The 15,766-nt window shown below is 41.7% G+C and overlaps 1 protein-coding gene across 2 annotated transcripts in view; it reads left to right on the top strand.

The window, feature by feature from the left end:
- The first annotated feature begins 51 nt into the window (after nucleotides 1–51).
- UTP4 (UTP4 small subunit processome component) overlaps nucleotides 52–15,766 on the top strand; it is a 38,870-nt gene continuing 23,155 nt past the window's right edge. Inside the window, exons 1-6 of one of the 2 annotated variants that reach the window (XM_045987226.1) lie at nucleotides 52–111; nucleotides 1,298–1,458; nucleotides 5,272–5,463; nucleotides 6,720–6,804; nucleotides 8,884–8,973; nucleotides 12,961–13,172. In XM_045987226.1, the coding sequence (XP_045843182.1) occupies nucleotides 1,300–1,458; nucleotides 5,272–5,463; nucleotides 6,720–6,804; nucleotides 8,884–8,973; nucleotides 12,961–13,172 (738 nt within the window). In that variant the 5' untranslated portion in view covers nucleotides 52–111; nucleotides 1,298–1,299. The remainder of the gene's footprint in view (nucleotides 112–1,297; nucleotides 1,459–5,271; nucleotides 5,464–6,719; nucleotides 6,805–8,883; nucleotides 8,974–12,960; nucleotides 13,173–15,766) is intronic. The other variant, XM_045987225.1, reaches the window with a different exon arrangement.

The raw sequence follows: 15,766 nt of genomic DNA, 5'->3' as shown, positions 1-15,766 counted from the left end.
ACTGCCTGCGCACTTCCGGCCTTGCGCCGCAAGCACTTCCGGGGCAGAGCACGCGAGCGCGCGCGCACGTGGGGCCGCGGCTGAGAGAGGCGAGTCCCCATCCGTAGGTAGGTGAGTTGGGGAAGGGGTATGGGAAGCTGTTGGAAGATAAAGGAATTTGATGGGGTGCGGCCTGTCCTAGGCCGACGCTGGTGGAGCTCGCAGTTCCTCCTGTGCGGAGGCCTGAAGGAGGCTACTCCGTAGATTCCCAGGGAGGGAAGGGGCGGCGGAGTTGTAGCGCGCGCTTCAGACGCCGTTTTAGCCGGGCCGGGCCGGGCCGGGCCGGGCCAAACGCGTCTGCTCTGCCGGCGGCTTCCTAACCTTGAAGGAAGAGTGAGGGCCGAACCAGAGTCGGCCCCTATGTTCGTCGTGTGTGTGTTTGTGGTGTCGGGGAGGGGATAGTTGACAGATGCCAGGCTAAGTCCCGTTGCTTCCTTTCCTTGAGGGGCTCTGGTTCTGCCTGCCCCGTCAGCCTCACTTCACTACTTTAGCTTGAGTCTGTAATTTGAAAACTTAACGTGCTGTAAAGTTAGGGAGAAGTGTTCGCTAAAATGCAGATGCCTAGTCCTCCTCCCCCACCCCCATTCTCCCCCAACCAAGAAATTGGAACTCTGGAGCTGTGGAGTGGGACCCAGAATCCTGCATTTAAAAGAAAACAACATTTTCCCAGATGATTTTGATAGAGGAGTTCTGCGGCCCTGATATCGAGAGACTGATTTAGGCTGTCAATATTTCTTGCTTCTTGAGAGTGTTAATGGTGTTTACCCTCCTCTTCACATCCCACCCCCGCCAAGAAACCTCACACACAAAAGAGAAAGGAGCAGCTTCGTTTCTGCCTCGAATACAACTGGTGAGCACGATGTGCCTCTCTTCTTTTAAGTGTGCACTCCCAATTAGAGAACGAGGTTATTTTCAGTTTTATGTCACCCCTCTTTCCCAGAGTACTTTCTTCAGGTAATTGGCAGGATTGTTAAGAGTCTGGGACATGCTCTATATGTTGATCTTTTCATTTTCAGCTGAAGCATCCTGTGCTTCTGGGGATGGTTTCATAGATTCTTGTGTGGGGTGTGAAAACATTGTTGCTTAGCTATTTAGAAGTGAACCTCAGTGAGATACAGTTGGACTCCTCCATCCAGCACTGTGATAATAATAAATAATACACGTGAGATGCTGCTGCTAACACTAAGAAGAAACAATACATGTGACATACTGCTGTTAACATTTAACAATAATGACTCTTTTTCCCCCCCCCGCACAGGAATGGGTGAATTTAAGGTCCATCGAGTACGTTTCTTTAATTATATTCCATCAGGGATCCGCTGCGTGGCTTATAATAACCAGTCAAACAGATTGGCTGTTTCTCGAACAGATGGCACTGTGGAAATTTATAACTTGTCAGCAAACTACTTTCAGGAGAAAGTAAGTCATTTGGAAGCCTGATTCGGTGTTGCTGAGTTAATTTTCTTAAGTTCAGTTCTACATCTCATATGTCTTTTGTATTCAAAGAGATCAGAAGAAAGTTAATCTCTTTGGAGTTGTTTAGAACTACGTAACTTGTGTAGTTAATATGCATTCTCTTGTCTGAGCTCAAAGTTTTGAGCTGTGTAATGTCAGAAAGATACTATCTAGGGGTTGTGGTAGCTCACTGTCATCTGGAAACTGAGATTTGCTGGATCTTTTGGGCACAACAAAAAAGGAAGCTTTTGGCATGCCTGGGTGGCTCAGTCGGTTAAGTGCCTGCTTTCGGCTCAGGTCATGATCCCAGAGTCCTGGGATCAAGCCTCACTTCGGGCTCCGTGCTCAGCAGGAAACTTGCTTCTCCCTCTCCCACTGCCCCTGCTTGTGTTCCCTCTCGCTAGCTGTCTTTCTCTCTGTGTCAAATAAATAAATAAAATCTTTAAAAAAAAAAAAAAAAAAGGCGGGTGGGGGGAGCTGTTAGGACCATTGCTTTATATCTGTCTCTGCACCACTGCAACTTTGGTAAGGTGGCATTTCCTGCTGGGGTTGTTAGTACCCATTTCATTGTCAATTCAGAAAAAACCATGAAACATCTTAGTATCAAACTTTCTGGTGACTTGATGGTAGGAAGATGGATTTCTAAGTTCATCTGTCTGAGAGAATGTAGACTTAAATGCCTATATGTGGGATTAAAGAGGAAAATACTGTTTGGGTGTATGCAGAGGGCTGTTACCGCAGCATATATTTCAAAGGCACTGATTACTGATTTCGGGTACAACAATATAATTCATTTCACATTTATTGTGTTATGCGTCCTGGGCACTGAATGGATGCCTGTGAATGGATAGATAGATGAATTCAGTGCCCAGCAGCCTAGTACTTGGAATTTAGGCATTCTACCATTGTTTCTAAATGAGTGAGTGGCAAGTATTAGGCATTATGACAAGTGTTGGAGGCCCTACCTTGAAGGAGCCAATGTCCAGTGGGGGAAATATGAGTATACAGTTTCCAAACAGTAGGTAAATTTTATGGTAAAGCTAAGCACAGACATAGAATCTTAGTGGATCATTGCCTTACTCTGATGATGTGGGTTTAGGAATCCTGGAAAGGGATGACTTAACGGAGTTGACCCCGGAAGAACCAAAAGAGTTAAAAAAATTGGTCATCACTGCAAATAGGCCAGATTCTATACTATGAAAAATGTGCTATGCTACTTGCTTGTTGCACTCTGGATATTTCTTGTCATTCATGATTATTAAAATTATATAATAGTTCATATGTTTGTTTAATGTTTTTCTTCCCCACTAAACTTCAAATTGGGACTACATCACTGATACTGATAACTGTATTCCCATCCTTTAGTAAGGGCCTAGCACAGAGCCAGTCCTGAGTTATTATTTGTTTAAAGAGTATTTCAGTCATTCTTTACTGAGTGTCTCTTATTTTTTTTCACTCTTCTTTTTTCAACAGTAATCAATTCATTCTAATCTTTTGCTTTCTCCATAGTCCCTTCCCTACTATTGTTAATCATTCTCAGAGCAAGGAAAAATGGTATCTGTGGGGCGCCTGGGTGGCTCAGTGTGTTAAAGCATCTGCCATTGGCTCAGGTCATGATCCCAGGGTGCTGGGATCGAGCCATGCATCAGGCTCTCTGCTCAGCGAGGAGCCTGCTTCCTCCTCTCTCTGCCTACTTGTAATCTCTGTTAAATAAATAAATAAAATCTTTAAAAAAAAAAAAAAAAAGAAATGGTATCTGTTAGAGTGGAAAGAGTAGGGACTAGGAATAATCAAAATGTTCTTTTTTTTTTTTTAAACATTTTATTTAGGGGCGCCTCACGGCTCAGTTGGTTAAACAGCTGCCTTCGGATAGGATCATGATCCCAGGGTCCTGGGATTGAGTCCCATATCAGGCTCTTTGCTCAGCAGGGAACCTACTTCCTCTCCCTCCGCCTGCCTGCCACTCTGCCTACTTGTGTGCCCGCTTGCGCTCTCTCTCTCTCTCTGTCCAATAAATAAAATAAAATCTTTATAAAAATTTATTTATTTATTTATTTGAGAGATTTTATTTACTTATTTATTTGTGTGCATAAGCAGGGGTTGTGGCAGAGGGAGAGGGAGAAGAAGGCTCCCCACAATGCAGGGCTCAGTCCTAGTATCACGACCTGAGCCAAAGGCAGATATTTAACCAACTAAGCCATGCAGGTGTCCCAAAAATTAAAATGTTCTCTTCACGTTTGACTTTGGCACTTTGGACAAGCTGCTTAACCCACAAGTACTTAGGTCACTTCAAGTTAAGAGAGGAAAAATTGTACCTACTCAGTCCCTTTCGTGCTGAGCAGATTTAAGAATAAAATGCCTTGATATGTATGAAAACTTTTTTTAAAAAGATTTTATTTATTTAGAGGCGCCTGGGTGGCTCAGTGGGTTAGGCCTCTGCCTTCGGCTCGGGTCATGATCCTGGGGTCCTGGGTCCTAGGTCCTGGGATCCTGGGTCCTGGGGTCCTGGGATCCAGCCCCACATCAGGCTCTCTGCTCGGCAGGGAGCCTACTTCCCCTCTCTGATTTGACAGAGAGAGAAAGATCACAAGTAGTCAGAGAGGCAGGCAGAAGGAGAGGGGGAAGCAGGCTCCCTGGTTGAGCAGAGAGCCCTATGCGGGGCTTGATCCCAGGATCCCGAGACCGTGACCCGAGCCGAAGGCAGAGGCCTAACCCACTGAGCCACCCAGGCACCCCAACTCTGAAAACTTTTTTAAGTGTTAAGAAAACACTTAGAAATCTGAGACTTAAATGAAACACTGGATTGAGCTACACTATTTATTATTTTTAAAATTTATATTTTAAAAGTTTATTCCTTTTTTTTTTAATTTAGTAATCTCTACATCCACCAAATGTGGGGCTCAAATTCATGACCTTGAAATCAAGAGTCTCATGTTCTTCTGACTGAGCCAGCCAGGTGCCCCCATTTATTTTATTTAAAAAAAAATTTTAGGGGTGCCTGAGTGCCTGTCTGCCTTTGATTCAGGTCATGATCCCAGGGTGCTGGGATCGAACCCCACATTGGGCTCCCTGCTCAGTGGGAAGCCTACTTCTCCCTCTCCTACTCCCCCTGCTTGTGTTCCCTTTCTCGCTGTCTCTGTCTCTCTCTCTGTTAAATAAATAAAATCTTTTTAAAAAATTTTAATGGTAAAATTGACACTATAAACAGCATGAATTTAAAGTATATACATTGGGGTGCCTGGGTTGCTCAGTTGGTTAAGCGTCTGCCTTGGCCGAGATTATGATCCTGAAGTCTCAGGATGGAGCCCCGCATTGGGCTCCCTGCTCAGTAGAGGAGTCCGCTTTTCCCTTTCCTTCTACTCCTCCCCCAGCTCGTCCTCTCTCTCCCTGTCTCTCTCAAATAAATAAAATCTTTAAAAAAAAAAAAAGTGTATACATTGATAACTTTGACATACATAAACCTTTCAAACCATCACCCAGTCAAGATAGTTATATATATATATATTTTTAATTGGAAATGTCAAATAGAGTTTTATACAAACTTTATTTTACTGGAAAGGTTTTGCAGAAAAATTCTTAGAGAAACAAAACCAACTGTATAGGTAACTAAAATTTGAATCTAAAAACTGAAAATCTTAATACGATCTTTTGATAGAATAAAACCCCACACTAGTTATTTCTAGAGAAGTGTTTGAATTATTACCTTTTGCTTATGACCACTCAGTGCTGCTAGCTGATTAATTCATGGTGGATTGACAAATTATGATGTTTCTGTAGTTTTTTCCAGGTCATGAGTCTCGAGCTACGGAAGCTCTGTGTTGGGCGAAAGGACAGCGACTCTTTAGTGCTGGACTCAATGGAGAAATTATCGAGTATGATTTGCAGGCATTAAACATCAAGTATGCCGTGGATGCCTTTGGAGGACCCATTTGGAGCATGGCTGCCAGTCCCCATGGTTCTCAGCTTTTGGTCAGTAAGCAAGTATTGGTAATTTTAAAGATTTTATTTCTCAGTAATCTCTGTGACCCAGCCTGGGGCTTGAATTCACAACCTTGAAATCAAGAGTCTCACACTTTACCGACTGAGCCAGCCAGGTGCCCCAACTATTAGTAATTTAAAGCAAGATTTCTCTTGTGTTTACTTAAGTTTCTTCTCTGTGTTCACAGGAGGGTAAAGTTAAATCATATTATGATGTGTAGCAACTCCAATCTGATGTAGATTCCAGCAGCCCCAATAAAAGATTGGAGTTGATACTGAGAGTTAAAAATCACTTGTCCTTTTGCATCCTTTCTGCTGCTACTTTGGACCTCATTTATTCATTTATGAAATGAGAGGCTTAGTTTGGTTCAGCATTTCTCAAACTGTAGTTGGAATTGGGAGCTGTGGAGACTGTTTTTTGTTGTCTTGTGCTTTATGTTTTATGGTATATATCATTTTGAGAATATGTCATGTTAATGTGAGATGCCCCTGTAGATTCACAATACGCTAGTGTCTGTTAAAAGTTCTGGGAGGTCCGGGGCGCCTGGGTGGCTCAGCTGTTTGAGCCTCTGCCTTCGGCTCAGGTCATGATCTCGGGGTCCTGGGATCGAGCCCCGCATCGGGCTCTCTGCTCAGTGGGGAGCCTGTTTCTCCCTCTCTCTCTGCCTGCCTCTCTGCCTACTTGTGACCTCTCTCTCTGTCAAATAAATAAATAAAATATTAAAAAAAAAAAAAAGTTCTGAAAGGTCCTTCTGCAAGTTAACTTATGGAACTATGTTTTGCCACAGTGTTTCTCAAAAATTGTTTGAGTGCAGACTGAGAAGACATGCCCCCCACTGTTATTAAAATGTGTGCTTCTAGATATTTCATTTTCTGGGATAAGTCTATGATTCTTGTTTGATTTGCACTAATTTATAAAATATCTTGACGTGTCTCTATTTAGGTTGTATAGTTAATGGGTCTTTTATTTAGGCCATGGGTCTCTAGAAGATACGTGCTGTGAAAATCCTACTTCTTTTCCATGTTCTCTACAGGAATTCGGTCACCGATTAGCCTATTTTCTAGCTAGGATGTGAAGGCTGCCAGGAATACACTGTCAGTTTCTTGGTACCAATAAGTTTTTTCTTCTCTCACATAGTATTTTCCTCTTTTACAGCAAGTGACAGCTTTAGGGAAGAAATGTTTATATTTATATTCAGTTGTACAAAATGCTTGTCTTCTCTGTTTTCTATTTCTCTCTCTAATAGGTTGGCTGTGAAGACGGATCTGTGAAGCTGTTTCAAATCACTCCAGATAAAATCCAGTTTGAAAGAAATTTTGATCGGCAGAAAAGTAAGGGTCATTTTTGGTGGGGCAGTGAGTGGCCTTAAGAAGTTAGGTTTCTGTGCTGTTGGGGTTAGGCTGTTTCCCCATGCATCCAAGTAATATTTTATCCATATGCTGACTTATCTGAATATAGGATATGTGCTCAAAGCTGTCCCTCACTCAGGCTTTTTTTATCCTGTAGCATAGTTATGATCACCTGCTTTAGTCTTATAGGAAACTAGAGATCCAAAATAGGAAAGCTAGTGTTTTGTATAAGTCACTTGGTTAATTCTCACTTATTTTCGTTTTGAAGTTTTAATGTTCTACATAAAGTCTTAAAACTAGAATTTTTAAACAATTATCTGTGTTCCACCTAGACCAGTTGACACTAACTTCTAGGGCAGGGGTTGGCAAACTTTTTCTGTAAAGATAGCAGGTAGTAAATATTTTAGGTTTTGCCTTCCATACACTCTGTCAATTCTCATTCCATAAAAGTAGCCATAGATAGTAGTTAAACAAATAAGTATGGTTCTGCTTTGGTAAAACTTATTTATGAAAATGATTAGTGGGCCTCATTTGGCTGTTGGGCCACAGCTTGCTGACCCTTCTAGAGAATAGTACCTGTCCTATGTATTCTGCATCCATTAGTGATATTGATTATCTGCTAGTCTGATTCCTTCTGTTTTGTTTTATTTATTTATTTATGAAGTTTGTTTTTTTTTTTTTAAAGATTTTATTTATTTATTTGACAGAGAGAGATCACAAGTAGGCAGAGGGGCAGACAGAGAGAGTGAGAGGGAAGCAGGCTCCCTGCCGAGCAGAGAGCCCGATGCGGGACTCAATCCCAGGACCCTGAGATCATGACCTGAGCCGAAGGCAGCGGCTTAAACCATTGAGCCACCCAGGCACCCCGAAGATTTTATTTTTAAGTAGTCTCCACACCTATCATGGGGCTCAAACCTACAGCCTCAAGGTCAGAAGTCACATGCTCCACCAACTGAGCCAGCCAGGTGTGGGTGTTCCCTTTTTTTTTTTTTTTAGATTTACTTATTAAAGTGCATGAGCAGAGGGAAGGGCAGAAGGAAAGAGAGAATCTCAAGCAGCCTTCCTACTGATTAGGGAGCCTGACATAGGGCTTGATCTCACAACCTAAGATCATGACCTGAGCCAAAAATTAAGAGTCTGACACAACCAACTAAGCCACCCAGGTGCCCTTTAGGTGTCCCCCCCCCCCCCGCCTTAAATATTTTATTTATTTATTTGGTAGATCACAAGTAGGCAGAGAGGCAGGCAGAGAGAGAGGAAGAAGCAGGCTCCCAGCTGAGCAGAGAGCCTGATGGGGGCTCGATCCCAGGACCCCGATGCGGGGCTCGATCCCAGGACCCCAGGACCTTGACCTGAGCCGAAGGCAGAGGCTTTAACCCATTGAGCCACCCAGGCACCCCCTCTTTTTTAATTACAAAAATGATATAATGCTTATTCAAAATTTGTGTGTTTAGCCAAGTGTGAAAGAGAAAATAAGTATCTCTTCTGTTCCATAAGCAGTAGTAGATTTTGGAAGTAATCTTGTATATTTGTATGAATAACTACACGGGAGTGCTTGTGCTTATTTTTTCACTTGGTGTAGTACAGATATCGTTCCATATCAATCATACCAGTCTGCATGGCATTCCATTTTATTGTGTTCCATAATTTATTTAACCAAACTCCCTATAATCAGGGCAGCAATGCATATTCTAGTATACATATTTCTGAACACTCCTGCAAGTGTTTCTCCTTGATTAATTTCCAGTGCAATTGCTGAGCCAAATATGCACCTTTAAATTTTATTAGGTTAGTGACAGATCATCCTCAAAAAGTTGTGTTTCTTTATACTCCTTTCAACCATTTCTACATTGTTAAAGTAATATTCTTCATATACTTTGTTATGGTTCCAAGGTAGAGTTGTTCCTCATCTATTATGAAACATTATAAAACGTTCTTAACAGGAGTGCAGTAGATGAGAGCTAAGATTGTAGAATACTAGCCCTGTCAAAGGAGAACTCAGGTACCTTTTACTGTATATTTATGTGTATGTCTCTCTCTTTTTTTTGTACAACTCCCAAGGTCGCATCCTGAGTCTCAGCTGGCATCCCTCTGGTACCCACGTTGCAGCTGGCTCCATAGACTACATCAGTGTGTTTGATGTCAAATCAGGTGACTATTTTTCTAAGTTCGTTTGGGTTTTGGGTCTTGTTTGTCAGATTCGCATTCATGGTTTCCAAAACCTTAAGCCTTTGTGCTTTCAGTGGCCTTTAGGGCCTAACATCTCATTAATCTTCTGAGATGTTAGCCATGAATTTCACTCCTTTCTTGGATTGCTACTATTGGTTTTAAGGGAATCCTGGTTATTCGATGGGATATGTATGTTTTATCTACCAAGAATTCATCCTTGAGCAATATGACATTTACTACAAATGACCAGTTAGAATACCTATTTATATATACCAGATCTTGGTAAAAGTAGATGCCTCTCTTTGAGGAACTTAAGGTCTTAGTGGCATAATTGGTGAGGCATGAGATCAGAAAGGTAGAGAACCATATACTTTCTTAATTCTTGGCCTGCAGAATTGGCTTATGGAATACTTCAGTGATGAGTTCAGCTTCTTAGGTGGGCCCATCTGTATGCCCATCCAAAGATGGGAAGTAAAAACAGGTCAGGTTTGTCTCGTTTTTCTTTTTCCTCCATGTTTAAACAATTTTTTTATTGTTACCTATTATACATGCATAGTCAAAGGACTCCTTTTGGGTGATTAGAAAGAAGTAGGCAGTCCCCCAATGTCCCTTCTCTCACTCCTCAAAGACAACCATCTATAACTTTAGCTAATTTCTCTGATGTTTTTGGTATGTTTATATATACACACACACACACATATGTATGTATGTAGGTTATCGGTCTTACTGATTCATCCTCAAATTTTTCCAGTTGTATAAATTAGGTTTGGATAGATCTGATTTTCTTTCTACCACTTTTATCTTGAATGATTCTCTTCCCAGAGCCTTCTGACCTCCAGTGTAGTGTACCAGTTTCTGGTCCTGCTGTACCTCTGTAGGTCTTGAACCCTGATTTCTGTCATTCCGTGGATCTCGTTTGCTTCTCTCTCAGGTAGAATCCCCTGTTCCATTCAGTTTCCTGGTTTATTCCTTTGTTTGGTAGATCATGAGAAGGGGTTCATGAGAAAGAATTCTGGGTCAGAAATTATTTTTCCTTAGAACTTCAGTTTCGAGTATTATTACAAAATCTGATGCCAATCTGGAAGATCTTTTGTATAGGTTTTTTGGTTTGTTTTTCCAAGGAGCTTTTAGGATCTTACTTACTGTTCTGAAATGTAATAATTAGGTTTCTTGATGTGTGGATCCATTAATATCAATTGTATTAGATACTTAGTGGATTATTTTATTATTTTAAAGATTTTATTTATTTATTTGACAGACAGAGGTCACAAGTAGGCAGAGAGAGAGGAGGACCCAGGCCCCCCGCCAAGCAGAGAGCCTGACGTGGGGCTCGATCCCAGGACCCCGGGATCATGACCCGAGCCGAAGGCAGAGGCCTTAACCCACTGAGCCACCCAGGTGCCCCATTGGTAGATTATTTTAATCAAAAAACCCAGTTTTCAATTCTTGGAGAAATTTTTTTTTTTAAAGATTCTATTTATTTATTTGACAGAGCACAGAGAGGGGGAGCAGCAGGCTCCCCACTGAGCAAGGAGCTGACCTGGGGCTAGATCCCAGGATCTTGGGATCATGACCTGAGCCAAAGGCAGATACTTAATCGACTGAGCCACCTGGGCCCCCCCCCCGACTTTTTAAAAGATTTATTTACTTTTTTTAGAGAGAGAGAGTGCGATGCGAGGGCCAGAGGGAGAAAGAGTCCTAAGTTGACTCTTGAGCTGAATGCAGAGCCTAATACAGGGCTCAATCCCAGGACCTGAGCCAAAACCAAGAGTTAGATGCTTAACCAGTTAACTGCACCATCCAGGTGCCCTTCAGCTCTGGAGAAAATTCTTAAAATCATTTGGTAAAGGAGTTTCTCCATTTTCTCTTTCTGAAATTTTACTATTTGGATGTTGGCTCTTTAATATTCTTGTCTTTTTTTCCCCTTCTTATTTTTCATATCTTTGACTTTTTATTCTGATTCCTGGGAGTTTATCTTTATTTTTATGTTTTACTTATTTATTTAGATTTTATTATTATTTTTAAATATTTATTTATTTGAGAGAAAGAGCATGAGTGAGAGAGCATGAACAAGAGAGCACCAGCAGAGGGGGCAGCAAAGGGAGAGGGAGAAGCAGACTCCCCTCTGAGCAGGGAGCCCGATGTGGGACTCAGCCCGAGGACCCCAGGATCATGACCTGAACTGAAGGCAGCCCCTTAACTGGCTGAGCCACTCAGCCTAACGGAATGAGGGCCACTCGGGTGCCCCTAGATTTTTTTTTTTTTAAGCAATTGCTACACCTAGTGTGGGGCTCGAACTCAAAACCTTCAGGATCAAGATCAAGAGTCACATGTTCCACCAACTGAGCATGCTAGGTATCCCTTGTCTTTATCTGTAAATCCTGTTAACTGAGCTTTTCATTTCTGCCATTTTCAGAGTTCTTGTTTGTTTTCTCAGGGTTCTTTTTTATAGCATTCTTTGTTTCATTGTATACGGACTTTTTTTTCTGAGGTTATTCAGGATATTTGTCAGGTATTCTTCACTCTGGCTGTTTCCTCCCTGGTATTTATTTTTTTCAGGTAGTCTCCCTGGCCTCTGCCTTTCATATTCAGGCTTTGTTCACGTGTCTCTGATTACCTTCCTTACCACATGAGTAGAGCTGATTGCTCATGGGCTTCACTGAAGAATGATCTGGCTGGAGTGTTATTTTGGGGAACCTCCAAAGACATTGGCTTTTTTGATCTTTTTTCTTGGGCTGGTCATATTTCCCAGAAATGCGTTTTATTCTTCTGCCTGGTGATAATAAGCCTGGTCATCAGCATTCTGAGAAGAAAACTGGTGTTCTCAATGTTCGGTTAATAAATTTTCACTTTATCTATTTTCCATATTGTAATCCCACCCTCAGTTGTGCCTGATCTCTCTCTTCCGAGAATGAATCTCCATTCTTACTTGAGGTGAAGTTTGGGAGTTTCCTGGCTTTTCAGTTAGCAGATAGTTACCTGAAAGATCTATAAGTTGTTTTTTTTTTTTTTTTTAAGAGTTTGTTTATTTACTTTACAGAGAGAGCATGAGAGGGGAGAGGGTCAGAGGGACAAGCAGACTCCCTGCTGAAAAGGGAGCCCGATGAGGGACTGGATCCTGGGACTCTAGGATCATGACCTGAGCCAAAGGCAGTCGATTAACCACCTGAGCCACCCAGGTGCCCTAGATCTATAAGTTTCTTTCTTTCTTTCTTTTTTTTTTTTAAGATTTTATTTATTTATTTGACAGAGATCACAAGTAGGGAGAGAGAGAGGGAGGAAGCAGGCTCCCTGCTGAGCAGAGAGCCCGATGCGGGGCTCGATCCTAGAACCCTGGGATCATGACCTGAGCCGAATGCAGAGGCCTAACCCACTGAGCCACCCAGGCGCCCCGATCTATAAGTTTCTTAACCATAGTTTCAACCAATTTCTCTTTTTAGTTCCACTTTAATTTCTTTTTCCAGTTTTCTGGGTCACCACAGTTCCTGAGTCTTTTGAGGATTTCATGGTATAGATCAAATGGCTTCTTGATTTTACTTCTTGGTTTTACTACTGTTGACTTGAGGCTTAGTTTCAGGGCTCTGGTATGTCAGTTACTACTCTGTTTCCTTTTTGATTCCCAACATTTTGTCAACTGTTGTCTTCTCTCCCTTTTTTCTGGGGTTTTAGAAAAGAGCCAAGTGTAATACACGTTGCTTTTAGGCAGTTTGAAGTGAAGTCCCAGATGTCGCCTTTCAGTTGCACCTCTTACCCCCGCCAGTTTCAGTCTCCAACCACCCCTCCCCCTTCTCCCCCACAGTCTTTAGGTAACCATTTTTGTGTTTTGAGACTGAGTTCACCATAACTACTATTTAGTGGTTTTTTATGGCCTGTGCTCAGGCAGCTAACTTAATAGATGCCTACCACAGGCGGGTTTTGAAGACAAAAGAAGTAAGTACTATTCAAATTTGGGCTTTTCTTCTTTTTCAGGGAGTGCTGTTCATAAGATGCTGGTGGATAGGCAGTATATGGGTGTGTCTAAGCGGAAGTGTATCATATGGGGCGTGGCCTTCTTGTCTGATGGTACTGTCATAAGTGTGGACTCTGCTGGGAAGGTGCAGTTCTGGGACTCAGCTACTGGGACGCTTGTGAAGAACCATCTCATTGCAAATGCTGATGTGCAGTCCATTGCGGTATCTGATGTGAGTATGGTCCCTGTTTGGAGCAGTTCCTCTACAGCCTAGGGGATGAACAGAGAGGGCCGCATCAGTGATGTGGCACAATGTTCCCTAATCCTCAATGTTCTATGGATGAAGATGAGTTTAGAAAAATGCATCTGAAACCCTCATTATTTCTCTGAACCCTCTTAGTCTCCTAACAATTAGTTAGAGGATATTCTCTAGAATATTAGTTAGCAGAGAAATTTTCTTCAGACACTACCCACTCCCAGTTAATCCAATCTGATTTAGATAGGCCACAAGTATCCTAGAAGAATCTTGAGAAGTGCTATTTTTCACTCTTTGTGTAACTCTTCTGCTTCCTGTCTTAGGAAATTAGGAAATAATTTTATAGTGATTTTGAAAAAATTAAATTTCTCCTATTTTAATATGACTTTAGCAGACTTGTGTTGAAAAAGTGTGCCTCTTCCCTTTTGGTAACATGAATTCTTAACTAGAAACCTTGGGGTAATTCAGCATTGGGGCATGGAAAGTGACTTTTGAGATTTGCTGACTAGATCCTTTATTCTTAGTCATCTTAGTTTGAGACTTGTTTGCTCTCTGAAGTGTGGATATGCAGTCTAGTGTAGAGATCAGTCATGCTTGCTTTTTTTTCTTATAAGTTGTTTCTGTCCCACTTAACAGGTTTTCCATGAGAACAGTTTGATGGGTACTAAAGTCTTGTGAAACATTTAGATGTCCCATGTAACTATAATGAAGAATAAGTTGAAATGAGCAGGAGAAATTTTCCTTTTTTTTAAAAGATGTTATTTATTTATTAGCATGAACTAGGGAGGAACAGAGGGGGAGGGAGAGAGGAAGAAGCAGACTCCCCACTGAGTGCAGGGTCCGATACAGGACCAATTCCAGGACCCCAAGATCATGACCTGAGCCAAAGTCAGTAACTTAACCAATTTAGCCACATAGGCACCCCAAGAATTTTCCTTTTAATATAGAGTTTTAAGAAAGAGAGGCGGGTGCCTGAGTGGCTTAGTTGGTTAAGCGTCTGCCTTTGTTCAGGTCCTGGGATCGAGCCCTGCATTCTCTCTCCCTCTGCCTGCCACTCCCCCTGCTTGTTCTGTCTCTCTCTCAAATAAATAAAATCTTTAAAAAGAAAAAAAAGGAAGAGTCAGATTTTGTAGTGTTTGCAGCATTTGTAGATACTTACATGTTTAATAGATTCTGTATATATAGTTTTGGTATTATATATATTTACAGGATCTGAGAAGATTAAAAATGTTGATGGTAATTTTTAGAGAGGAAAGTTGTAGGGAGCAGACGGGGGCAGGCTTAATTTGTGCTCTGTGCTATTTTATACTGTCTGATCTTTCTTTACCATGTGCTTGTAATTACGGTATTGTATTGCATCTTAGATACAAATGGTTGTAGGACATGCCATAGTTTTGTTATCATGGGAAAGAAAAAACCGTACCAATTAAACTATGACAGTGCTTTTTTTTTAAATGTAAAAGTTATATTTTATAAGTATGTAATACAAACTATTATAATATAAACTGACAGTATGTTTATTTTATTTTATTTTATTTTTTAAAGATCTTATTTATTGGGACGCCTGGGTAGCTCAGTCATTTAAGCATCTGCCTCGCACTCAGGTCATGATCCCAGAGTCCTGGGATTGAGCCCTGCATTGGGTTCCCTGCTCAGAGGGAAACCTTCTTCTCCTTCTGCCTCTGCTTCACATTTGTGCTCTGTCTCTGACAAATAAGATCTTTAACAAAAAAAAAAAAAAAAAGATTTATTTATTTGAGACAGAGTGAGAGCATGAGCTGAGCTGGGGGGTGCAGAGGAAGGGGAGAAGCAGACTCCTCACTAAACAGGGAGCTCAACTTGGGGCTCAATCCCAGGACCCTGGGATCATGACGTGAACCGAAGGCAGACGCTTAACTGACTGAGCCACTCAGGCGCCTCTACAATGTTTGTTTTTTTTTTTAAAGATTTTATTTATTTGACAGATGGAACACAGGCAGAGGGAGTGGGAGAGGGAGAAGCAGGCTTTCCCGCCAAGCAGGGATCCTGATGCGGGGCTCAATCCCAGGACCCTGGGATTATGACCCAAGCTGAAGGCAAACACTTAGCAACTTAGCCACCCAAGTGCCCCTTCAATGTTTTTGTTTGTTTGTTTGTTTTTTGTTGTTGTTGTTGTTTTAATTTATTAGAGAGTGAGGGAGAGAGCATGAGAGGGGAGAAGGTCAGAGGGAGAAGCGGGGAGAGCCGGGTGCCCGATGGGGGATTCGATCTTGGAATCCTAGGATCATGACCTGAGCCAAAGGCAGTGGCCTAACCAACTGAGCCACCCAACTGCTCCTACAATTTTTTTTTAAAGCATAGTATTTATATTTTATTTATTGAAGAAGTCCTTGAGACTTAAGCATAAAGTTTTGTTATATCACTTCTGCGCATATATAACAAGGAAGTTATAAGTGACATAAAGTGAGTAAGGTAATCCTAAAACTTTTTCACATGCACAAGTGGACTCTGATTCACTTTTTAACTTGGTCATCAGGGTCTGTGTTTCCCACACATACCTCACATGCCTCCCAGCCAGCCATGCTGCTCCA

This window comes from Meles meles, chromosome 19 (assembly GCF_922984935.1).
Source record: "Meles meles chromosome 19, mMelMel3.1 paternal haplotype, whole genome shotgun sequence".
NCBI classification, from domain to species: Eukaryota; Metazoa; Chordata; class Mammalia; order Carnivora; family Mustelidae; genus Meles; species Meles meles.
This window is presented reverse-complemented; position numbering and strand designations above follow the sequence as displayed.